The following is a 26,856-nucleotide window of genomic DNA, read 5'->3' on the forward strand; positions in this document are numbered from 1 at the left end:
AAATGTTTTATGCTCTAAGAATTCTCAATCACATTTTTAAATTCTTCTCTAAAAGGCTACATGGTATAAATTGTGATGAAACTGCCCTTTTTGGGGGTAATATACCATGCTAAGACCATATTATGATCACATTTTTTTTACACATTTAAAAAAAAATCGAGGTTTGAAATCATTGTGTAAACAGAGTATTGTGTGTGCTGGAGACTCACACTTAAATGAACACAAGAGAGAGGCAGTGGAATAAATATTGAATAATTCCAGGGGAGCTACAATGACAGCAGCTCTTTAAGAGCATTTACGATAATGACAAAGAGAGCGCCGGCCGTTAATGTATGGAGAATTGCCATCGCCTGGCTTTGTGACGTCAAGATATTGTCACCACTACACCCTCTTGTTGAGACAGCTGGAAACTCAAAGTCTGCCTCCTATTCTTTTCTTTTCACTGTCCTTTCCCTCCCTCTTTCCCTCCATTCAGGCTGCCAGCTGACTGCGGTCACCAGGGATATTACTGCCCCTTGCAGATCCGAGGAATCCAGCCCCCCACTAATCCTGATGAATTCATGTTAATATGCAGTCAGTAACCCCTAGCTCTTTTTGTGCGCACATGTGCGACTCCTCTGCCACGCCCACCGCACAGAGCCTGGTTCGCACCAATTCAGCAGGAAAAATAACCACAGAGGAAGAGGAGCAAAAGAGGAGAAAGAGGAACAGCAAGTGCAGGCCCTGTCATAACCACTTAGTGTTACAAGACGGTGGGTGAGAAATGAAAGCCCTTTGTCTCTGCCTCTACAGTGTGTGTGTGTGTGTGTGTGTGTGTGTGTGTGTGTGTGTGTGTGTGTGTGTGTGTGTGTGTGTGTGTGTGTGCAAACAAAGACTGTGCAGATACTGTATTTGTTACGATGGCATATCTGTTCTATCAGATAATGGAATACTATTTTCTTGAGTAAACAAAGAGCAGCTCTGGATTTACATAAATTGAGAGAGACATATTATTTTTTTCTATGAAAAAAGAAATCTCAAGGCCAGGGCTTATGAACAATGGAATAAAATATGCTTTGTCTTTGTAGTAGTTGTATTTCTCACTGCAAATAAAATCCCCGTCAATTAATCAGGATTATCAGCGAGTGCTACATCAAACTGACTTTTAAAGCAGCGGAGAGCATACATTTTGCTGAATTCTTTAAATATATTTCTAATTAGGCGTGATGGTTTGCACAGATCGCCTAAGAGCTGCAACTAAAGCTTATTCTCTCTTTGCCAATTAATTTTTACAATTAGTCTTTTTGTTCATAAATTGAAAGTCTCATATTCAAACTGCTTGTCTTGATTTGTTTGACCTACAGTTCTAATACAAAGATGTTTAGTTTCCTCTCGTGTAAGGCAAATAAATGTAGCACATCCTTACATGAGAACCAGGAATGTTTGGCATTTTTTAGGTTGAAAAATCAAAATACGATCCCACTAATTCTCTGTGAAACAACTATTTGATTGACAGCTCTAGGCCACCTCTTCTGGTTTCGAGCATGTGAAGGAGCTGAGTGTCAGAAAATGTTGTATACTGTTTTACCATAAGATACTGTTGATATGTTACATCAGCATTGCCTTGACTGAAAGGTAAACATCACAGATGATGTAAAATGATGTCCTCAGAACCCAGAGGTATGAAAAAAGAACACACACACAGTCTCCTGTAGTGGTGGCTCTCTAACTGTCATGCTCTCGTCTGTTCCCTGCAGTGGATGGGAGGAGCACTACCATAAGCTGTCACACATAAGCACACATCACTGGCTCTTCCAAACTGCCATCAGCCAGCTAACCCTCTAAAACTGTCTTCCCACTCACAAATAATGCGTATAGATGCCTGCAAACGGAGAGGGCCATTACACTAGTGGAATCATGTTTCATCTTTTCACGCTGAGGCAATGAAATGGTCCGCCTTACGACTTACTTACACACGACATGAAACCACTTCTGTAAAGGGGAGATACATTCATAAATATGATTAAAGGCTGCAGCTGGACAAATGGCACGGATTCAAATTTATGCGATTATAAAGTAAACACATCCCGTCCCCTGAGCAGCTCCTGTAAGAGTTGAAACCTCTCTTACGATGCATCCTAAATTTGCTACTGCATCACTTGAGGTGGGAATCAAATTAAATGTTTTAGTGGTGCTTTCAGGGACTCAGTTCCATGTCTATATGTTGAGGAAATGCACACAGGCCATATTTTTTACTCGCAGCAGGTCTAGGTATGTACAGTCACTGACCAGGGGCCCGTGCATGCTCATGCAAGCTCATACACACTCGTGCACGCGCATGCACGCTTGTGCACGCTCATGCACGCTCATGTCAGTGCACTTATTTGATGTTAAGCGTAGGTAATGTGTATGTTACAGTGAGGAATTACGAGTGAGGGGTCAGGGGAGCAGTTTTCCGGCAGGTTCTAACGGCAGAGGCGTGCTTCTTCAAGCTAAGCGAGCCCGCCGCCGTGGCTTTGCATCCTGCTGCCTGTCGAAAGCTGCCCTTGAAACAAAGCTGCCGGGGTCAGGAGGTCACGGCACAGCATCAGAATGGAATGTTCCTTCCTGGTTCAAGGTCCAGCCTCCAGAGCCAGAGGGGCCCAGAGATCATTTGAGACCACCGACACATGCTCCATCCACTCTGCTCTACTCTACTCCCCACCTCTCTCCACTTTCATCTAGCCTGCATGCTTTACTGATGGACGCTTATTTTGCCCGCTGTGCCACTCTAATCACTCAAATTAATGATGCCTGCCAAGTCAACTACATCATGATTAAATTAACTTAACAACAAAGAAAACTCTAGTGAAGTGATTAGAGGTATAACTGTTTGTTGTATCATGTATCACACAGTACGTTTAAATAAATGGTACTGCAATCGTTTTCATTATCATCTAATCAGATGATTATTTTCTTAATTAATCAATTACCTTTTTCTCCATAAAATACTGATTATAATTTGTTAAAGCCCAAATTGACTGTTTTGTCCAACTTACAGTCAATAGAAAATAAACTTGATCAGTTTATAAGACAAGTTAATGAGCTGGCAAAATGCCTTTTTTATGCTTCTTGTGCTCAGCTTCTGGCTTTTCCTCTGTAGTCTTGTTCTGTTGTTATAGACTAGTTGGAATCAGCATATACTGCTTCTAGGTTGGTTATGGGCAACTGGAGGCCCGGGGCCCGCATACGGCCCGCACCCTCACTTGAAGTGGCCCTCAGTACAACTACATGCATTTGAGCATGAAATCTTAAAAGTTCAGTGTAAAAATGCACAAAATTACTTCTTGCAGTTAATGTTGGTCTGCTGTTCTTGCACTGATAAAAAAAAGAAATCACAGTAAGTGGTTATTTTTTATTTGCTTCAAACCTTTTGTATTACTATGTATACTGTTATACATGCATTTGAGCATGAAATATGTTCAGTTACTGCACTGTAAACATATTTAAAATTGCAGTTTCATCATATCTGGTGAAGTATACTGTCCTATATGTGGCCCTGTGGTAGTGTCCATGAAAAACTGGCCCCTCCAGCATTTAAGTTGCCCATCTCTGTTCTAGGTCCTGTAAGAAGCCAATAATTGTAACGCAGTCATTGGGACCCTATCTGAGTTCCTACAAAATCTTGGAAGGTGCATGGCTTGGCTCTCAGACACAGTCACCCTGGCCATAATTGTGCCATATTGCTGTCAATAAGCATGAAACAAGTTTAAAGGGGTTGTTTAGAAATGCTGCTCAGATCGACTGTTAAAAGAACTGACTATCACAGCAGGTTTTCTTCATAATCTGTGGCTGCTGAACAACATCTGGTTGCTCTAAAGCATTGCTTTTTGTCTGTTCTAGGAGGAGGAGAAGCAACACTAAATTACATCATTCTTAAGTCACAAATATTATAAATCTAGAACACAACGCTCTGATGATTTGTAATAATTAATGAAAATATAAGCCTCTTGATCATTAGATTCCCAAAAGTGATACATGCTAACAAAACTACTGCAAACAGGTTGTCAGGAGGAAATTGGCCATCCCAGAAATCTTTCATCTAATGCCAGCAGCAGCCTCTTCTAATTGGTTCCTGTGGAATTCATTTCATCCCTGGTGACCGACTCCACACACACTGGAGCCTGACAGGCTTTTAACCCCAAACACTTCAGGTGTTCTGTCCCTATGTGACAACTCTGGAGAAACCAGGGTAAAGATTGTTTTTTTTACTCTCAGTGTCGATCCCAACTAGGTTGTGTTTTAACAGTAAATCTCTTATTTCAGAGTTTCAAAGATGATTACAATGCATGCACACACATACATATGTTTTATACCTATTCAATAATTTCCTCCCACAATCTCTCACATTATCATACTCGCCTTCTCTCATTATTCCCTATACGCAAATAACAGCTGAAACTGAAAAAAGTGTGAGGAAACACTTGAAATAATGCCACACATTCCCTCAAGCCAACATCACTTAGTCATTTAGTGTGGATTGTATATAAATCATGCTTTATAATAACAGCAGTAATAGACATAAAGAACTACATTGTTGTTCCAGAGCAAGGGTCTCAAACTCAAATTACCTGGGGGCCGCTGGAGGCAGTATCAAAATGACCAAAAAAAGACACAAAATTACTAAAAAAAGACACAAAATGACAGAAAAAAACTAAATTACTTAAAAAAAAAAGACACAAAATGACCAAAAAAAGACACTAAATTACTAAAAAAAAGGCATAAAATGCCTAAAAAAAACACAAAAGTACTAGAAAAAGACACAAAATGACCAAAAAAAGACACAAAATTACTAAAAAAGACACAAAATGACCCAAAAAGACACAAAATTATTAGAAAAAGACACAAAATTACTTAATACAAGAAACAAAATTACTAAAATAAAGACAGTAATAGACATAAAGTACTACATTGTTGGATAAAAGTGACTTTTGTCCACTGCTAAGCCTTCGTGGAAAAACAGAAAACACATGACAGAGACAAATAAATGTCCTTCTGAGTGAGTGAAAATGTGCTTATTTTGCTCTTGTTCTTGCAGGCTGCTGTGCTGCTTGTTTGGGGAAGGGGCAGGGTGAGGGCTGTGATGCTGCGGCAGGTTTAGGCCACCTTATTTCACTGCCAAAGCCAAGGTCAGTGCCACTGCCCCGGGGCCAGCAGACAGGGGGATGGGTCCCCACTGGGGAATGAGCAGGAGGCTGAGCGTTGGAGGAGGGGAAGCGTTCTGGGAGGAGAATAAAAAAAAGGGGAGGGGTATTCTGCCCTAGTGCACACAAAAAGGTCACCGTTTCCCAGATAAACCCCCCTCCCCGTCGTCCAGCCCCTCATGACCCCTGACCCCTCTATTTCTGAGTCAATGCTGAAACAGAGGGAGGAGAAGGAGGAGGGAGGGTGAAAGGGGAAACACACCCACCCAGAGTCAGCGGTGACAAAAGGGGGCCTCGCTCACAGCGAGCCGAGTCGGACAGGAGAACAAACGCTCAGGCCACCGTCAGAAAGCAGAGCCACCAGAGGCTGCACATCCACGCCTGTCACAGGCATGAAGTCTAGCTGGCCATAAGTTGTCAAACAGATAATTGCGATTAATGATTTAATTGTCTATTTCTGCTCATTTTATGCCACGCAGCGGTGATCTTCTGTTTGGCTTTTAGGGTTGTCAAAACTACTAAAACGTTGTATCCGGATACTACTTCTTTTTTATAATCAAGCTTTCTTGTGCACAGCATACAACCTCAAAATATTGTTTGAATTGTTATTGTTTATTGTATTTATTTATTTAATTATTTTTTGCAATACCTCAGACCTGAAGCTTGTTATCATAGTTGCAGTTTCTTTTTGCACAACTGTTTTTTATTATAAATATTTAACCTGTGATTAAATGTTTCATTCTGTGTGTAATGGATTTATATCAGGGATGGGCAACTGGAGGCCCGGGGGCCACATACGGCCCGCACCCTCACTTGAAGTGGCCCTCAGTACAACTACATGCATTTGAGCATGAAATATGTTAAGTTACTGCACTGTAAACATATTTAAAATTGCAGTTTCATCATATCTGGTTAAGTGCACGGTCCTATATGTGGCCCTGTAGAAGTGTCCATGAAAAATTGTGGCCCCCTCCAGCATTTAAGTTGCCCATCCCTGATCTATATAATGCATTATTTCCACTTTTTGAATTGAATAACTGACATAAATAAACTTTTCTATGATATTCTAATGTATTGAGATGCACCTGTATTATCTAAATAGAAAAGCTGGAGGGAAGTGCCAACTAACTAACTTTGCCAGGAGCTGTCAAACACATTGATGCAACCCATTTGAAGGACACGCCACGATAAAAGAGCGCCAGTGTCAGCACCTCTGTGTCACCAGCTTGCTTTGAAAGGCAACAGAGTCTCACATGAGCTGAAAGAGAAGAACCGCTTCAACAGCAGTAAGATCTACACGCTCAGGTAGACACTTTATAATAATCATGTAATAATTGCGAGCGGCCTATGAACATCTCCACAGCCTGTGCTGGTTCCCAGCCACTCCACTGGCCTGCATTTCACAACCAACAATAGGTAGTGCTCTGCTCCGAGAGGTACCCCAACACACACACACAGACAGGCTGGAGAGGGGAGAGGTGGCTGAGGCCCAAAGGAGAGCTGCTGCCTGCCCATCACTGACTGGCCTTTGTCTCCGACTCTTCTGCTTATTGGCCCCCACAGAAAGATTTCCTGATCCCTGCTTAAACAAAATGGAAAACTGGACTGAGGGGCCCTATGTGTGTGTGTGTGTGTGTGTGTGTGGGAACAACCGAGGGGGAGGTGACGTTATAACACCATTATGTTTTCTATTATCTCCACCACTAATACCTCAACCTCCTGTCTGTCGTCGTCCTTATTGCACATTTTCACACATGCTAAACAAAATGTCTGCCAAAGGAGAAGACAGGAAGAGGGAGTTTTGGTGTTTTTATTGGTGGATGGTGCAGACCCCGTAAAGGCTTTTAACTGCCCAATCTGGCCATAAAGGCTCTGTTAAGTGTAGTGAAGCGCGGTGACGGGGCAGTGGCGAGAGCTAGCCAAGCCCCTAGTGAAGCCTGGAAACACAGGAACACCAACATACACTCAGGCAGTACACACCCACATATCCTTGGACTGAAATTCAAAGGCACTCTTCAAAGAGGCCAGGTGACCAAAACATGATGAAAAGATGCTGGCATGAAAACGCAGGATTCATCACAAACACACGCTTGGCACAAACACACATCATACTGGATTTGTCAAACTTAAAACAAGCCATTGCAGTATTGCTGTGTGTATATTGTAGATCAGGGGTCTCAAACTCAAATTACCTGGGGGCCGTTGGAGGCAGTATCAAAATGACCAAAAAAAGACACAAAATACTAAAAAAAGACACAAAATGACAGAAAAAAACTAAATGACTTAAAAAAAGACACAAAAATGACCACAAAAAACCCCACAAAATTACAAAAAAGACACGAAATTACTAAATAAGACACGAAATGACCAAAAACAGATACGAAATGACCAAAAAATATACAAAATTACTAAAAAAAGACAAAAAGTTCTTAGAAAAAGACACAAAATTACCAAAAAAAGACACAAAATTACCAAAAAAGACACAAAATTACAAAAAAAGGACACAAAATTACCAAAAAAGACACACAATTACATAACATTTCCACTTCTTCCGGTAACAACAACAAAGCAGATAATAAACGGTCCGGTAGCAGTTGTCTTTCTTTTTGTTAACGTCGTCATAAAGGGACCTTCCACACACAACACAGTAAAGTGCCATTCATATAAAACTCACATTAAACTTTCATATCAAGGTGAGGGCCACAAAATATCGCCACGAGGGCCGCAACTGGCCCGCGGGCCGCGAGTTTGAGACCCGTGTTGTGGAGCCAGACTCCAGCATTTGGAGAGTGGCCCGACCCGTTCAACCTTTGGCCCGGCCTCTGCTCCCTCTTCCACCTTTCACCTCTATTACTAAGGAATTCCTCCCAAGAGTCTTAAAAGCAGGCAGAAGGAATTTTAGGCCCCCTTTTCATTTGTTTGTTTGAGAATAGCTCGGGTGGTCCAGAGACATCCGGAGACCAACACAGACTTCAAAACTTTACCCAGCACACAAGCACAGACGCATTCAGACAAACACACACACAGACGTCTAACAATGGCTCGACCCCCAACATTGAACTTGAATTTCAACTGACCTTCTCCGTTGAAGCTGATCCTTGTGTCGTAAATAGGTTACGAACAGAAAGACGTTTTGTTCACTTTGCATTTATCACATCATCCCAAACCGTACATTTTCATTATGACGACTTGTTAGCATTATTAGATTTCTTTTTTTCCCAAAGTCAACACTGCTTTGTATGACAATGAAATAATCAGACATAATGTGAATGGGCATTATCTGGATGATCAGCAAGCGTGTACACAGCTGATGAGAGCAGCTGCTGGAGGGAGCAGCCTGTCATGACAAGGTCAGAGTTTGCTGATGCAATTTAAGTCGCTCTGGATAAGGGATGAATGAAAAATATCTTTAAAAAAAAGCACTATTAAAAAGTAGGGTTGTCAAAAGTATCGATACTAAAACGTTGTATCCGGATACAATACTCATTTTCAAAAGTATCGAGTATCTGAAGCTTGTTATCATAGTTGCAGTTTCTTTTTGCACAACTGTTTTTTATTATCAATATTTAACCTGTGGTTCTGTTAATTTTTACATGTTGCATTTTTCTTGTTAATAAAAATATTTCTGTAAAATTTTGGGGTCTTTGTTTTTATCCTTGTGGTATCGAAAATGGTATTGAGCATCAAATATTTTCCTGAGTATCGGTATCGAGTTGAAAATGTTAGTATCGTGACAACCCTATAAAAAGGAAGAATGTTGGAAGTTTTAAGAATTAATGAAACCAATTCAAAAAGACCCAGGATATGATGATTGAAGGGCACTTTGTAATAGCTGGGTATCATTTAAAAAAATCTTAAAACCAGCACCAATACCAATTTCACACCATTGGTAAGTTTACAGTTGCGTAAAATGCCACCACCACCCCAACCATCCAACTGATTGTTATATGGAAACATAATACTCTGAACGGCCAACTCCATCGAATACACCACAGTTGAATTTACCGCATCACAGACTCTGTGGGTTGGAGCTGCTGTGCTTGTGGGCCAATCACGTGTCGGGAGCCAGGCCAGCCCTGTAAATGGGAAAGTCTGTCACTGAATCACTGAGTCAGTGATGAAGTTACACCATCCCTTGAAATGAGCGATGACGTAGGTTGAGTTGGAGCTTCCCGATGGGTCGTTGCTCTCTCAGAAGGAATTGGTCCAACTGTCGGTGGGTAATGTCTCTACGTCTGCTATCACTTATCAATCAGCTGATCCACTTCATTAATACACAGTTATTGATGCTGATATCTTAATGCACAGGCTTACCAGTGATCGACGAAGGGATAGGGCCCACGTACTAACAGATATATTTAATATCCAGAAATTCACATTATAGACACCATCACCGACTATACCTGTGACAATTCGGCCACAATTAAGCACATTCATGATCCAAGCATATACTAGGTTTCAGCCTATTCTTGTACCTGGTGTTTCTTGTGCAAAAAAGATCTAATGCACGTACCATTTTCCTGGAGAAGTTACTCCTTGGTACAGAGTTTTTTTTGGTTCATACCTTAAAAGTATTGAGTAAGGATACCTGGTTCTACTTTGTACTTTATTTTGGTCTTTTTCTCACTTTATATGTGAGAAATAATTATGTTGATTAAGCTGATCTAATCTATTTTTTATGATTCTGTGTGTTAAATACAACTGTATATCTAAAATTATTTTATAAATGGTTTCCTACTAATTGTAGCCCATCAATCCATCTCATATGCCCGACTTGTATGTTTTCTGTGTGCATTTTGTACATATATTTTGTACATATGACGTACATGTTTGCATCATGTTATCCTCACATTGCCACAAACCAAATCTGTTTGTTTCTTAAAGCGCCATCTAAACAAGCATATAACATGATTCCGTTTGCTATTTTATCACTCGAAGAAAGACACAAGTAGCATTAAAGCCATGTCAAACATTAAGACAGAGAGTGCGCCTGGAGGAAAAAGCAAAATGCTATTTTGAGCGGTTCAATATTTCCATCACCCAGCTGTTTCACCACCCCTCAGTATCCCTTCCCCTGTTTAGTGTCTTGATTTGCCAAGTGATGTTGTTTACACAGGCAGATATTTTTAGTGCACGAGGGTGCCCGTTGTGCTCCACACAGCAGCTCATCCTTCCGATTATGAGGCAGCTCCCCTCTGACAGAAGATTGTTATGACTCTCCATGCATGTCTGTGCTCCGTGCACGGCTAAAGTCCTGTCAGTATTTACAAGATTTAAGCGCACTAGCAACCATTGTGCTCCTGATTTTGTTGTATTAGCTGTTCAGTCCTGACATTCGGAGATAGAGGAGATTAAATGAATGTAATTCTGCAAAGCTGGTTAGGGTGAATGCCCTTTTTGTTTTCAACTATACGGCATTATTGGAATAGAATAGAATTGGTCCTTAATGTTCTTTTTTAATATATATTTGATTAGTGATCATTTAGATAAGGGCTTAAAGCCATCTGACTGACATCTACCCAAACTTTTACATGCCATCTCTGCTCATCAGTGCATGAAGACGTACAGTAAACAAAGACAATAAGGCACACTGTGGGCAGTGTGGGATCCCTTGGTGATTTTCCATTGCTTCAAGGTCAGTGGAGTGTCATCTTCAGATATAATAGGGAATCGCCCTGCCCCTTCCCCACAGGAGAGTTGGACAGCTAAGGCATTTGTCAATGCAAATATCCAGAGTTGGCATTAGGGATGCTCAGTACTGCTGTTTTTTCAGCTCCCTGAGACAAAAAAAACAACCCATAGAGGACAAACAGCATCTTTAAAGAGGCATGGGAGAGGGGGCGAGAGAGAGAGAGAGAGAGAGAGAAAAAAAAGAGAGAGCAGGAGAGAGACAATGAGCCCAGCAGTTGTTTACCCTTGCCTCTGCTTGTATATCACCATGCCGAGTCGAAGAAAAGGACCCGCTTTGAGACACTTCTGAAAAGCAGATCACTATTCCAAAACAAGTAAAAAAAAATCTCTAATTCATTGTAGCCAATTGTGAATGAACTCAATGAGGAGCGTGTGTAATCAGGCAATGAGATCTGAGTATTTAGTCTGCAGGTGTACAGTAATAAACCGGGTTCTAGTGTAATTACACAGCGGAGGTCGGAGAGCTCATCTCGTCTCATCAGCCCGCCTCATCAGTACGGGAAAAAAAACCTGAGAGAGAAAAAAAAAAAGCCCTTTCTTCCTCGATCGTTCTGACACACTGGCAGACAGATGGAGGGGCGCTGACCACACAGCAGGAGGGAACACTCTGGTTTAACATCAGCTCACATACCTGCCCAAAGGAAGGAACGGGGCAGTCAAAGGCCAGCTCTGTATGCACTTTTACTACCATGTGATGTTTTCACTACGGGAATATCAATGAGAGGAATGATGTCAGCGAGAGAAATACAACGATGACTCTCCTGTATTTGCTCTTTTAGGCATTTATTGACAAAAATTGCGATAGATGGAGTCACTAATGCTCAAAATGCAGCACATCTCCTGCATGAACTAATCCAGATTTTGCACTGATTAAAAGAATACACTAAGAGGGTTCTTGTTTAAATGCCAAAACAAGCGTAAATGGCATTTAGTTGGCTAATTTATTTGACAGAGAGATGACTTGCAGCGTGGCAAGCGAGCAGGGAAGAGCAGGAGAACGAAAGAGGGGGGGGAAGGATGGAGGGCGGGGTTTGGCAGACAAAGGGAGCTACAAGGAGATGTAGGGATGGCGCTTCAGCATTCACCGAGGCAGGAGGCCATGAAAGGGGTGGGGACAGGGAGGTCGGAGGGTGATGGAGAGCCACCGTCGACCCTCCAAACACATGCACACGCACAAACACTCTCACATAAACTAACAGGAGCTGCCCATAAATCACTCTCTCTAACTGGTGTCTGAGTTGCTATAGTGGCAATCTATCCACGCTGCCTTTAAATGTAACATGTTGCAACTTCTCATCTTCTGCCACAGCTCCACACGCAGCTCGTCTCATCGCACTCTGCCTGGTTGACGTCACATTTATTTACATTTACACCCCTGAAAGGGGTTAAATTCACACGAGTGAGAGGCGTGGGTACGAGCTGAGACACTTTTACAAGCATCCTGTGTCTTCTCCTATTTCATCCTTTACAGCCACATGGGTTCCTCTTTTTTTATTAAAGTCTCATTCAGGAGCCCACCATTATTAAGGCAGTTAAATTTACCATGACCATTTCAGAATTAAACAAGGTGGAAATGATCACCTAGCAGCCGAGGGCTCTCTAGCTGTACTGGAGGAGTCAGTAAAATAAATAGCACCTATAATACCCAGTTATTGTACTTACATTTATTGCTTTTCTTTTTTACCGTTGGTGTTTTCACTACTCTCATGTTTGCACTGACTTTGCCTTTTCTCAGCACACTTCATATTGTGTTTGCAAATCTTTTCGAATGGTCCCTGAGGTCAATTGCAGTCTCCACAAATGAATGGGACTGGGGGAGAAAAATAAATTATTTCCTAACAAAGCTTCAACTCTTTCCAATTAATTCCAGGCAAACAGACAAAAGCAAGTCATTTCAATTGATCCTAAAAGCTATTTTGTAACAGGGGGGCTTTTGTGGTGTGTTGCCTGGTGACGCGGGTGAGCTGTGGGGGAGGGGCCGGAGCCCTGGCCAGGCCCACTGTACCAGGCTTGTCATTCATCCAAATGATGAAAAGCTTCCTGAACGTAAGCTAATGAGGAGGTCCTAGAGAAACTAAGGAAAGAGAGAGAGACGGAGAGAGAAACCCACCATCAAAGAGATAACATTTAGGCGAAAAAAAAAAAGAGTTTCCTGGACCGGCCGCCGATTTAGAGGGCCGACGGGGCGTCCGTCCTATACCAGCCCCCGACAGTGAGCTCACACAAATGGTTGTCAAGCAAATAAAAAGTGAAATTTATGGAGGGAGGTAGTGTGGAGTGTAAGATGGAAGCTTTATCCACTGGGAGGGCTATAAAGAGTCTTCAGTAATCACACCACCCATTGCATCTCAGTGGTACAAGTCAGAGCTCTGTTGTGAGAGGGACTATAAGACAGCAAATTACCTCAAAAACACAAAGAGAGCACCAACATTAAGAAACACTTGGAACAGAAAAAGACACAAACACTAGTCAGGGATCTTTGTGAGGAGAGCATTTACTTGTTTTGGCCCATTTCTCTTCATAAACAAAATGGAAACATTCTTTATTCTAAATTATTTATGCCCGGTGCAGAGATCTGGTGGGCCAGGAATGGATGAAATAGAACATCGATTGTAGAGATCCCTGCAGAATATACTTCATCTCAAAGATTAAGACCCCTTTAGACCTTATATTAAAGACCTAAAACATAATAGTCTGACAAATTGAGGCTTGATCAACAGGGGAACACTTCTGTAGTGCAGGAACCTGGAGGCTGAGGAGCCACAGAAGCCCGGCAATGAAGGACGATCGCCATTTTTCTGGATGTACAGCACAGAAATCACTTATAGAGAATTCTAAGACCGAAACAATGCAGGTAGAAAAGCCATTATGCCGACTAATGAACAATGGAAATAGGTGATTTTGCTTTATGTGACACAAAAGATCCCCAGGTTAGACAGCAAGTCAACTACCACAACTAATGACGCAATGAAAGCCTCGATATTATTACTTCTTAAAGAATAGAGGCACTCCTCATACACTGCAAAACAATGAAAGCAACATAGCAACATTACTGTTTTATGGCAAATCTTCCAAAATATAGCAGGTATTAGTGAGTAATGAAGGGTAACACAGGGACAATCAGAAGTTCTTATCTTTTGTCCCTTTGAAGGGCCTCTGGAGGATTATTTTCTTCTTGTTTCCTTGATAGAAGTGAGACTCCATTAAGTAGAGACAGACTATAAGAGCAGAGCCTCCACTCATTCAACACCTCATCTTCAAAGACTGCTCAGTACAACCCAGGAGGTCAGAGGGCAGAATGGGACTTTCGGTAATCCTTCAGTCCCGTCCCGATCAATACCAACCCCCCTTGGCAAAACAGAATATTTCCACTCCCATTCTGAACTTGAGCCAGTAAGTCTGCGGCGTGCTGCAGGTCAGCTTCATGCACATCTGTATTCACATCACGGCTTCTCAGAAACAGATGAGTGACGGAGGATTGCTCCACACTTGCATAATTCTTCATTTTTAATGCTCATGCACTATTAAAGCCCTTGAATGCATAAAAAGTCATAAAATTAGCTGAATATGACATTCAGAGATTCATTTGCGAGGCACAATTTCACGTTACATTACAACGCCGTAAAATGATCCGTGATTATTAATAATAAGCGGTTCGTGTTGGAAAGTGTTGCAGGATTTGTTGTTGGCTGAGTGAAGAGATATCAGTGCAGTCATGAAATTAAAATTCAAACTTCAGAGCACCACATACTTAAATTACTATATTCCCACTGAAATATGCATCAGTTTCCTCACAGTGCTGGAGAATCACATTAATAAGCTAACTGAAGATGCATACTAGAAGAGCTGGACCCAAATATTCGACTATTTGGATATTCGTTTCGGGTTGCAATTCTAGGAAAAGACTGTAAGCTAATTCTTAAAAATGAATGCTTTTAATTAAACAGAGAGACGCGTGTGCACGTCTGCATTTTGCTGTCCTCTCCTGTCCTTTCCTCTCTGTATTTCACCAAGTGCAGAGCTTTGCACACACACACACACAGGGTGCAGAGCAGCGAGAAATGTACACTCAGCAGACGCCTCAGCAGTTTGCTAACTTGTTGCTCTCGCTATCAATACGAGCTGCTCTGCTTCAGCAATGTGAGGCTGAAAAAACATGCATGTAGGCTTAAATTCAGCCCATGGTGTTCTGTCAGGATTCAGTTATGAGCGCAGGAAAAGTCTGCTAGCTGCTACGTTTATTTATGCAGCCATAAGTGCCATAGACTTCAGCTAATAATGGTGACTAGCAGAGCTATGCCGTCCAACTCAGCGGAGGAGGAAGAAGTGTCCTCCTCTCTCGGCCGAATCGTTGAATATTCCGTATTGATCCATTTCTGAGTGTTCACATACTTAAAATTGCACCTCAAGCACATAATGTTCTATCTGGCAATCAAAATCTCTGCTCTGATTCAAACATTGACAGTGAACATCTCAAGAAAAGATGAGCCAAAAAAACTAGGGTTGTCAAAAGTATCGATACTCAAAAATGTATCGATACTAAAACGTTGTATCCGGATACGATACTCATTTTCAAAAGTATCGATGAAAAGTGTTATTTTCTCTCTTGAAGTCCCAGAATGAAGCAGAGAAAAGTGGACTTATCAAGCTTGCCTAATATTGTGCACAGCATACAAAATATTGTTCTAATTGTTATTGTTTATTGTATTTATTTATTTTTTTGCACTACCTCAGACCTGAAGCTTGTTATCATAGTTGCAGTTTCTTTTTGCACAACTGTTTTTTATTATCAATATTTAACGTGTGGTTCTGTTAATTTTTACATGTTGCATTTTTCTTGTTGTTAAAAATATTTCTGTTAAATTTTGGAGTCTTTGTTTTTATCCTTGTGGAATCGAAAATGGTATCGAGTATCGAATATTTTCCTGAGTACCAGTATCGAGTTGAAAATCTTAGTACCGTGACAACCCTAGCCAAAACATGTGAATGCTGCCAGATATTGAAGCCATAAATACTACACTCATCAGGATATTTCTACTGTTTTAGCTGCAGCTTATTTAGTAGATAAATGGATTTTCACTTTCCTCTTGCTTTCTTACAACTATGCAAAGCAATTCTGTGGAATAAAAAGCGCCCTACAGATCTCCTGATGCAGAATTTCCTAATAAAAAGTGATAAAATAGCGGCGACAATCTGACCTTTGAGAAGAAAGAACCTTTGGGGAGGCCTTAAAAGGTTGCATGTGTTTGACAGCGCCAGCCACTGAGCTGGAGTGACTTTTCCCTTCGGCCAGCGAGGCATCCGTGCTAACCTCCCCGTCCCGCTGAGTGGAAAAGCTGTATTGGCCACAACAGCACAGCAGTGTGCTGTCTACACACAGCCCGGGAATCAACAGGCTTCTGCGAGCCTTTGTCCATCTCCGTTTTACAGAGTATATATAACAGAGCCTTCAAAAAGTCTTAACTCAACACAGTGTGCAGCGGTACAGTACCACTAAAGCTGCTGCTGCATCATCTCAGCGTGTCCACAGAGGAATGTGCGCTCTTCCTTGATGCCTTTGATTTAAAGTGAGTTGAGACACCCGCTGTATGTGCGTGAGGGAACAGAGAGGAGAGAGTACAAAGAGTCAGATTGACTCTGATATGATGAAAATGCAGCAAATGAAGCAAGGCAACAACGCTGACAACTTAATGTTGAATTATAGCGACTTCAAATGAGAGATTTGGTGGTCAAGCCAGAGAAGATTTATCTTGATGCCTCCATCAGTGAGTGGGCCGCTGGGTCGCTCAGAGCTTATTGCGCTCTCACAAAGCAGCTCGGAGACTCTCAGCGGGAAAGCTTGTTAATGCTAAACTCAAAAGCTTGAATTTCTAAGCAGCACTGTAGATGAGCATCAGAAAGTTCATTACACTCAAAGAATGATATTAAAATATTCAAATGACTCCAGAGCCGGGGAGATTAAGTACATTTACAGCATAGCAATAACCCCGGTGACTGGGACTGGACTGAAAAGTGATTACTTATGATATTTCAATTAAACTGTTTACATTCACAGATCACAACTTCATCAAATTTAAGTAAGTGGCTGCAATTACAGGACAAAAACTACTGAGTTGGTATCTTAACCCATAAGAACCCAGACCCAGTTATCCTTAAAGAAAATTATTGGGGATATATCACAGACCAAGTGGACCACATAGAACACATTTATGATGTTTTAAAAAAAAATCTACCCCTAAATGTCAAAGATCTGTGATGTGACATTCTTATTTTAAAATTTAAAAAAAACTAGACACATTTTCTACTTACAGAGACACAAATTTGCCTTTTTCTTTTGCATCTCCACAACATATATCAAAATTGTGACATTAATAGTGCTGTTTAACAATAAATAATTTTCCAGATTTTTTAAAACAAATAACCCATTTGCCTTTTTGTTTGCATCTCCATAACATATATCACAATTGTGACTTTAATTTGTTCAGGAAATATGGTCAGAACAAGTTAAATACAATACAGGACACTCTATTAACGGATTAGAATTGTTAAATGGGTTTAAACTTAGCCTCGTAACAAAAAATATGTTTTTTTAAATCAGCTACTTTTTCACATTTTGGAGAAGTCACTTCTTGTCACAGTCACATGACCACCACACCAGGGTGTTGAGTATGTGTCACTTAGGGATTTAATGAGTCAATGTGAAGCATAAAGCTGAATATGGGAGATTCTAGAAGATTTAAAGTGTTTGTTACACGGGTGTCACCATGGGTTCTTATGGGTTAAGATAATGAAGACAGAATTTAAAGATGAGACAACTAACACACTGGGCACAGCTCCTGCATATCTGAACTCGGCTCTACGTCTCAAACTAGACTCTTCTTGTCTGTAGTGCCAATCCGCTGAGTCCCTATCAATCTATAAGAAGAGACTAAAGACCACTAGACTATAGCTCTTTACTGAACACCTTCACACTTGATCTACACAGATGAGAACGATAAATAAAATAAAACAAACTGTTCGCACTGACCTCTCGCTCAACCTAAAGGCACTTACGTCCTAATGGACTCAAAGTTAACCCATGGCACTTACTTGTGTTGTTTCTTGACTTTATCTTTGCTTGTGTTGTATTAACCCATTTAGACCTAAAACGCCTGGAAAAAATGCCTGTAAAACCTTTTAAAATAACGATTTTAAAATAACCCGCTAAAACCTGACGTTTTTCTGGAAATTCAACAGAAGTGTCAACACTTCTACTAAATAATAGATTTTTCAGCCTCTGTAGCAGATAGAAATGCAATTCAAAAAGTATTTAAGCGCTTATAGCTGTTATATCTGAGCTCCCTCCGCTATAGTCGTCTTCCTTTGATTTCAAAGTTCTGGAAAAGTCCCATGTTGCATTGCGACACTCCCACATGTATTCTGATGCATTTCATTGGCCAAGAGACCGAAAATAGGTGGAAAAAACTACAAATACTACAAAACGACGTATCCGCTTTCCCCGCTTTAATGGTAGAATAACGCAACAGCAGCCCCGGTTTTAATGGTAGAAATGTGGAAATGCTTCCCGGCTTAAATGGGTTAACTCTCAAATGTTTGTCGCTTTGGATAAAAGCTTCTGCTAAATGACATTGTAGCAGAATTGTAACACAGACAGGTTCAAAACACACAGCTGAGATATTTCCTTAAATGACTTTTATGTCTTCCTTCCAGGAATCTTTAATCTTTAATTCTCACCTATTAATATGTTTCTGTGACTCTGACTCTTTATGCTAAGCTAAGCTAACCAGGTGTATATTGACTGGACAGATATAAAAGTGGAATTCATTTAAAATATTACCTTTATTACCATTTCATGCCCCTGTAAGAATATAAAGCCTTTACTTGTGCATCAAAATAAGACAAAATCAGACTTACTGGCTGCCTGGATACGGGCCTTGCGGCTCACCACGAGCCCGAAGGAATTCTCGGCCATGCACTCGTAGTCGCCCTCGTCAGACGAGCCGTCAGATTTGGTCTTCTGGAAGTGAGCGACCAGGAGCGAGCCGTTGATGAAGGTGGTGTGATGCTGATCCTGAGTTAAAAGCAGGCCGTTGCGCCTCCACTGTGTCGTAATTGGGGGGATGCCGACCACCTGGCAGTGGAGCATGAGGGGCTGCTCCTGTACAGCGATGATGTCACTGGGCTCCAGCGTGAAGGAGAGCTCTGCTTCGCACATCACACCTGAGGAGACAAGAGTATTTACAGTTTAGTGTGAAAGCTCATTCTTCTAAATCATGGGTCTCAAACTCTTGGCCCGCCGTCCAATTGCAGCCCTCGTGACGATATTTTGTGGCCCCCACCTTGATATGAAAGTTTAAAAAAAGAGTTTTATATGAATGGCACTTTACCGTGTTATGTGTGGAAGGTCCCTTTAATTACTTTTTTGGGAAATTTTGTGTCTTTTTTGGTAATTGTGTGTCTTTTTGTAATAATTTTGTGTCTTTTTTAGTAATTTTGTGTCTTTTTTACATAATTTAGTTTTTTTCTGTCATTTTGTGTCTTTTTTGGTCATTTTGTGACTTTTCTGTCATTTTGTGTCTTTTTTTGGTCATTTTGTGACTTTTTTTTGTTTAGACCCCTGTTCTAAACAGTAGTTTCACAAAACATTTTTAACCTGTGGTCTTTATCATATCATATGCCTCTTTTCCACTGCATGATGAGACTCAACTGGACTCCAATCCCTCTTTTTATCTATCTACCAAACTTGTGGATACTTCCTTTGATATCTCCTCCAAGCTCCAAGCAAGCCAGTTAAAAAAAACTGCACACATATGGTCAGAGAATAGTCACTTGGTGGACACGGTGTCCTGTCTCTTTCACAAATCTGCCACTTTTTAGCCAAGCTACCATCAAGAGTGACCACAGTGGCAATCTGCAAGAGCATGGCATGTTCAATTGATTAGGTGCTAAAGTTACTCTGTCGTTGTGTTGCGTTATAGAGGCAATGTCACGCACCATCACTGTGACAAACAAAGAGTCACAATTACTATCTGCAGTGAAATACTAAATCTATAAATCTACATGGAGCCCCATCTGTGAAGTGTGTTTACACAGTTTAGTTTGCCTCATTTACAGTTGATTCGGTTCCATAAAGCAAATTCAACATATTCAAGCTTGGTTACAATGGCAACTTGTGCTGGGAAATATTGAATTCATCTTATAAAACTGAAAATACTAAATATGAGTCTAACTAGATGGATTATGGAATAGGCAGTAGAAATGAAGATATAGTTTTCCTTAGCAGGTTGAGTTTGCTCGAATGTCAAACTCCATTGAAGCTCCAGAAAAAGGTCATCAATTGACACCGAGCTAAGATTTACAAATAAGCTGTTGACCATGAACCTATACACTGAAGCTATATTTCCTCTTCCATTTATTCATTTTCTATACCTTCTTATTACTATGCGGGATCAATAGGGACTGCAACAGTTGTGGCTGGAAATAATTATTTTCATATCAACTCTCACATCCAAACAGACACGAAGAACGAGGTGTATGTCATATCACTGATAGCAGCTCACAGGTCCTTATGCAACTCACAAATAAAAAGCCTTGACGGAGCTTGCTCCAGGCTACAGTCACAAGGGAATTCATAGGATCGAATGCACCATATGAGCATGTGTACTCTTGTACTATAAAAACACACATACAACATGTATGGCCTTGTATGTGCTATACAAGTAACCAGTGGCAGCAACTTTGTCACTGTGAAAACTGTATTCTTTTTCACCACAATGTGATATGTGATTATTAGAAGTGGTGTTTTCTACTTTATAATGACATGAGAAGAAGTGATTTTTTGTATTTGTGGTTTCTGAGGGTAAAGAGGGGAGAGTGGGAGAACAATAAATAAAGGATGTAAACAGCCTGACCTGACTTGGTACTATAAAAGAGGAGCTTAGCGGGCTCTCTTGGTATCATGTTTCAGCTGCTGATGGACTAAGCACTACCAGTCTCTGCCCCAGGCCCTGGAATCTGGTGGGAGGGGGGCTAGAGGAGGGCAGCGGAGGGGGGGCAAAGCACAAGGGTCAAAACAGAGAACCTCCGGCTTCATCCCTCAAATTCCTGCCGAGAAGTACTTCCCCTTAGGTGCAGACAAGGAATTCATTGACACACTCTTCCATGAAGATCACATATGGGCTATAATGCAAAGAAACATTTCCTCTTCCTCTCTTCTTGCTCCGTTTCCTTTTTTTATGTGACCCCCCCACCCCTCCTCCCCCCTCTTTTTCACTCAACAAGCACGGAAAGTAAATGGCCATGGGACCAGAGAGACATCAGTGCTATCACTTGTGAAAAACAAGGGGGTGGTGGTGGTGGTGGTGGGGGAGAAATATTTAACCCTTAGCTGGCAGGCGGTGATCCCCCTGCCTGGGCTGCTGCTCTCCAAAATGATGCTGGCCGCAGAGATCCGACTCCTTTGGTCCAACAAAGATCACATGTTTGCACATGGGAAGCAGCCAGCGGAGAGAAAAATAGAATACATAGGGCCTGCAGCCACACATGCAGTCAGTCACACTTCATGCTTTGATCAAAACATGGATACATTTAGCATTATATAGTGAGCAAAATGCTTCAGGACAAGTGTGAGGATCAGATCGCACTGTGCTATATTGTATTTTTAGCTTTTAAAGCTGTCAGATGTTCAATGCATTGCAGCAAACAGGATAATAACAATCCAGTGTTCGATGTGTTTTAATGGCATCGATTCAGAGTTGATTAAACATCTTTATTGATGTTGTATATCTTTCCCCGTGGCTTCAATTAATCACTTTCTTCCATTAGCTGGAACAATGTGAAAGTTCTTGGGCCTTGGCTTTCCTAATGAATAAAGCATGTTGCCAGAGTGACTGGCTAATGCAATTCTGAGCTCCGGGTGGGTAGAAGGTTACAAACATCAGTGTGAAAAAGGTTAGAGAAAATCATTTTGTAGACAATGCCGAATCATGTGGCAGAGCCAGGGAAATGAGGGAGAATAAAAGGACAAATTATAAAAAAAAAGGGATTTTTTTTTTTTTTTTGCACTTTGTGTTGGTTGAAATAATGAATGTGTGAATGCTGAGCAGTGAGCGGAGAGAGGAGCACAGCTGTGGAAACTGATGGCAAGAACACCGTCGAGCCACAGAAACACATGTTCACAGACATGGATCTATACAGGCGTGGATTTTCATGGTTAGATAAGGAGACAGGCACACACACACAAATCCTAATGCCGAGGAAAGAGACACTAGCATGTCGGATTACCGGGTGAGACCAGAGACAAGTGTTGGCTAAGTGTGGCTCACGCTCTGGCTTACTATTGACAGATAAGTGTGGCTGGCTGGCACTAAGGTTTACTGCTGCAACAGTAAAGTTGGGATCACACAGCAGCTACTGACAGACAGATGTAGTTAGCAGATACCAGCAGCACTGATGGAGCTCAGTAAGCCTAGGACGCACAGGCTTCTCAAAGATAGCATTACAACTGGCTGACATCATATCATAGAGTGCAACTCAAGCACCTTTCAAGCACTTTTAAGGTACCTGAACCTACATTTCCAGACTCTTGAAGCCTCTATCACATCTTATTTTTCTTACTTTCGTGCAACTGCAAAAAAATACAATCTACAGAAGTAATTTATACTCACAGCAATCAATTTCAAGTTTAATGGAACTTTTTTATGAGCTGTTACAATATGAACATTCATTCTATGTTTGAACATGGTTATTTAATTAATAATTACATGGATGAGTGTGTGCATGAAAACACCAAGTTATATTGAAAATCAAGCATTTAAGGAGTATAATTGAAGCATATTTCTAACCTTGAAAACAGTTAAAATGAAGCATACAAGACTGTTTGTGTCTGTATGACACCATCTATGAAATTTCTATTATGCAATTGATTAAATTAATACCAGTATTTTATAAATGATACATGAATTATAGATTTAGAGTCATTTTAATTGCTAAATAACTTGCTTTCTGTCCTTATTCTCTCAGCATCCATCTGTTGCTGCTCACATTTAGTCACCATAACAATAAATGCAAGATACAGTATTTCTAAATAACCTGTTGATTTTGCTATGGGAGGCTGCTGCAGCATCAGTTTGGGTCTGTTTAAAAAGTAACTGATGTTTTGTATTGTATGTTTTGATATGAATGAATAATTACATGGGTGATTGTGTAGATGGGAACCGAGATTAGGTTGAAAATCAAGAATTTTACCTGAGTACATTTAAATTCAGGCATATTTCTAGCCTAAAATGGTTCAAATTAAGCATTTTCCAAACTTCCAAGACTATGTGAGAACCATTTATGATGTCTCTGTGTAAAAATATTTTGCAACTGATTCAATTTAGCACTAGTAACTTAGAAATTACATAAAATAATAGTTCAGTTATATATTTAGAGTAGGTTTAATAGCTTAATAACTTGCTTTCTGTCCTTATTCTCTCAGCATCCATCTGTTGCAGCTCACTTTTATTCACCATAACAATAAATACAGAATTTCTAAGTAACCTGTTGAATTTTCTATGAGAGACTGCTGTAGCATCAATTTAGGTCAGTTTGAATAGTAGATTAATGTTTTGTGGATGTATCCTTCATTAATTTCACTGAAATGCAGATGAATAAAAGCTGAAGCAGCATTTCTACTTTGAAGAAAATGATGCACGCCACTTAGTCCATATACCACATGGGGTGAGTGTGTTCCAGCAGGCACAGCAGAAATGACAAATTTGCATTTATATCAAGTATACAGTGTGTGCATGGATGAAACAGCAGAGCGCTCGTGGTATGAATGAACTACTAAAAAGAGCATCAACAGAACAGCTTGATTTCCCCTTTATAAAGCCTATAGTGTCTGGATAAAAAGCAATATTTATTCTATTTCCAGGGGGGAGACCATGCAGCACTGATACTTGCATCCCCATCTATAGGCTTCTGCTTGATAAATTATTCATCAATATGCTTCATTTCTAGCTACCTTAATACTCACGAGCATGTAGTTTTAAGTATTCTGCTGTTCTCTTGTTATAATAACAGCAGCTCAGTGAGGACTACACAGAAACGCTGGTTATATAGGTTACAATAGTCAAATGCAACACAGAAATGCTGAGAAATAGTCCATGTGTTGGCATGATAGTAGATGTAGGGCAGCTGTTGCACAATTCATCCCTCAATGTGCTGAAATCTTCTCTCACAGAAGTTTTCACCTGCTTTATCTGTCTATAACATCCTATTTCTAAAAGTAATAAAGTAGTATTCAATTAAATGTGTTTGATGAAGGGAAAGTTCCCAGTTTTGTCCTCTTCTATGCTTTGATTTAATAATGATAGTCCTTTTTTTCTACAGATTGAAAGATACAAGCCAACTCAAGCAGCCCATTCAAAGCAGACACTTGTCCTTTGATAAACTCAAATTTTCATATCATGAGATCTTCCGAATGATCTACTGCATTTCGCCTCAGAGTTTCAGCTCGTCGGGCTATAAGAGATGTAATGTAGATATTGTTCTTAAACTGCTTATCCACTCTGCTTAAAATGCCATAAAAAGTGCCTTAATCTTGACTGAATCTAATCTCTGACGCAGACTCGAAAAAAGAGCTTCATTTCTTTAATGAGTAGATTGGAAATACATCCATCACAGAGCTGTGTTTCTGAAGTTTTTGTTCCCAGTCCTCTGACTGAACATGTTATGAACCACTGTGTACTGGCCTTTATGATTCCAGTCGGGGCCTTTGTGGGTCCCTGTGTGGTATGCTTTGCAAATACTCAATACTCTCTCCTGCCTTTGAATTAAGGGGCCTCACATAGAGAGAGAAACTGTCTATCACGGCGGACAAAGGGGCAAAAAAAAAGAAAATTTGAAAAGGACGAGAGGGACAGTCTTGACATTTAATCTGTACAAATATTCTCCCCAGCAGGCAATAACCACAGCCTTTTAATCTATCCTCAGAGCAATAACCACTGTCATTTCACTCAGCCACGGGGCGGTGTGCTGGGAGGACTCACCAGCCAAACACTCCATCTACTTAAAAAGTCCCCTGATATGAAATGAAACTTTAGAAAGTAAGTCACTTTTTAAAGTTAGCTTGAAGAGTTAAACAGTAGGATATTTTAAACAGATTCCAATTGAAAGTAAGTATATAAAAACAAGCTTTATATTCATGAAGTTTCATACGACATGTGCTGAATTTCTAATACAGAGACCATGTGATTTACAATAACATTGGAGAAAGTGTCTCTTATTCTGCAGTCCTGATATTACTGGGACACTTGATTAAAAGGCACTCACATGGAGAAGAAGTATTTTATGCACAAAATGTGACTTTTTTCAATGCACATATTGCACACAGCATTGCTAATTGTGTTCCCATCAAAATAAAACCAATCAAGAAACTCTTCTGCTGACTAACGTTTGCTGTTATGGTGATCATAAGCCATTTACATTTGATTATCTTGCGCACATGAAGTGATGGATACACAACACCAACAGCCTGCTACAACATTTCAACTTCTGCAGAATGCACACCACGATTTAAAGTTAAATATACTACAAAGTATCCGCGTGTAACTCAGTAACCTGCAGGTACAAATTCCACAGTGCACACGGCTCCAGTACCAGTCCTCACATTGGCATTTACAGCCGAAATACTAACGGACACCGGAGAGGGGCCAAGTTCAGGGTTACTGGTCAGCGTGCACTTTAACGCTGCAGCATGCACACTAAACAGCGGTTATCCTGCACAAAGCTTTCACACCCTGCAGCACTGTGCACTCCGGTAATAAGAAAGAGAGAAAGAGAGCCACTTACCGATTAAAGCATTTAGGAGTATTCCCAAAAAGCACGGAACAAGGCGGCGGCGCCTTGTGGATGCCATTTAAAACACTTATAGAAAATATTCCAGCACTTGCAGAAGACAACGTGAGGTGAATCGACGCGGGGGTAAAAAAGAAAAAAGCACACACAGAGATATCCAGCTTCAGCTACTACATGTTCCGACCTACACTGCTACAGTTTGGTGGCTCGCTGGGGTCGAACACGCTTTCGCCATTTTAGCCATCTATCAGGAATCTGTCAGCATCCCGCTCTCTCTCTCTCCCCACCTCTCTCTCTTTCTCTCTCTCCTCCTCACTCACTCACTCTGCTGTATCCCAAAGACAGCCTCTCCCTCTACCTCCCTCTCTCTCTCTCTCCCTCTCTCTCTCTCTCTCTCTCACACACATACACACGCTGAATCTGCTCTCTGAACAAAAGAGCCGACTGCTGACTGCCTCGCTCCAAACGCATGACAAACCTGCAGAAACTGCATGACTTCTGCATGTCAATAAAGCAGCTAAAGCACTTCTTCTACACATATAAGCTGGTCATTTCAATTCAACTAATTATAGTAATACTCCCAATTATACTTTTGCATACAATGCGATATTCATTAGTGACCCAAACAACAAAACTATGATGTAATAACAGGTTACTTATAATGTTTTTAACAATATTCTGGATACATTAACAGGCTTTATAGACAGTTTTCTTCTGCCATTGGTTGCACATATAGATCATATCTCATCATAAGCACATAACAAAAACAACCATAAATCACTTTGTCCATACTGAACACATGAAACATTTAGTGGATTTTAAAAAAAAACGACGGCAACAGCAATGACAAACAGGCTCCGTTTCACAAGGACAATAAAACGACATAATAAAATTGTGTGATATGGATGTGTTTTGTTTTTATGGTTCGACACGTGAAACTGATATGATAAATAAACAAGAAGGACCCCACAGCACTCAGTTGGAACAAAGCAGCGCGTATTTAGCTGTACTCGATCTCCCCCTAGTGAACGAAATATGTCATTTTGATCTCAACAAAAACAAAACAAAACACAATAACTAGCCCATATTGTACTGTATGAGGTAATAAATATTTAACTAACATAACATCCTTTATGGGCTCCTCTTCTGTAGCGAACAGTGT

At 40.7% G+C, this 26,856-nt stretch overlaps 1 protein-coding gene across 1 annotated transcript in view; it reads right to left on the minus strand.

Moving 5' to 3' along the window:
• igdcc3 (immunoglobulin superfamily, DCC subclass, member 3) overlaps window positions 1–25,902 on the minus strand; it is a 74,881-nt gene extending 48,979 nt beyond the window's left edge. Inside the window, exons 1-2 of the mRNA XM_059357038.1 lie at window positions 25,689–25,902; window positions 18,768–19,073 (exon numbers count right to left, since the gene is read on the minus strand). Of these exons, the coding sequence (XP_059213021.1) occupies window positions 18,768–19,073; window positions 25,689–25,755 (373 nt within the window). The 5' untranslated portion in view covers window positions 25,756–25,902. The remainder of the gene's footprint in view (window positions 1–18,767; window positions 19,074–25,688) is intronic.
• Window positions 25,903–26,856: the final 954 nt, after the last annotated feature.

Source organism: Centropristis striata, chromosome 2 (assembly GCF_030273125.1).
Source record: "Centropristis striata isolate RG_2023a ecotype Rhode Island chromosome 2, C.striata_1.0, whole genome shotgun sequence".
Taxonomy (NCBI): domain Eukaryota; kingdom Metazoa; phylum Chordata; class Actinopteri; order Perciformes; family Serranidae; genus Centropristis; species Centropristis striata.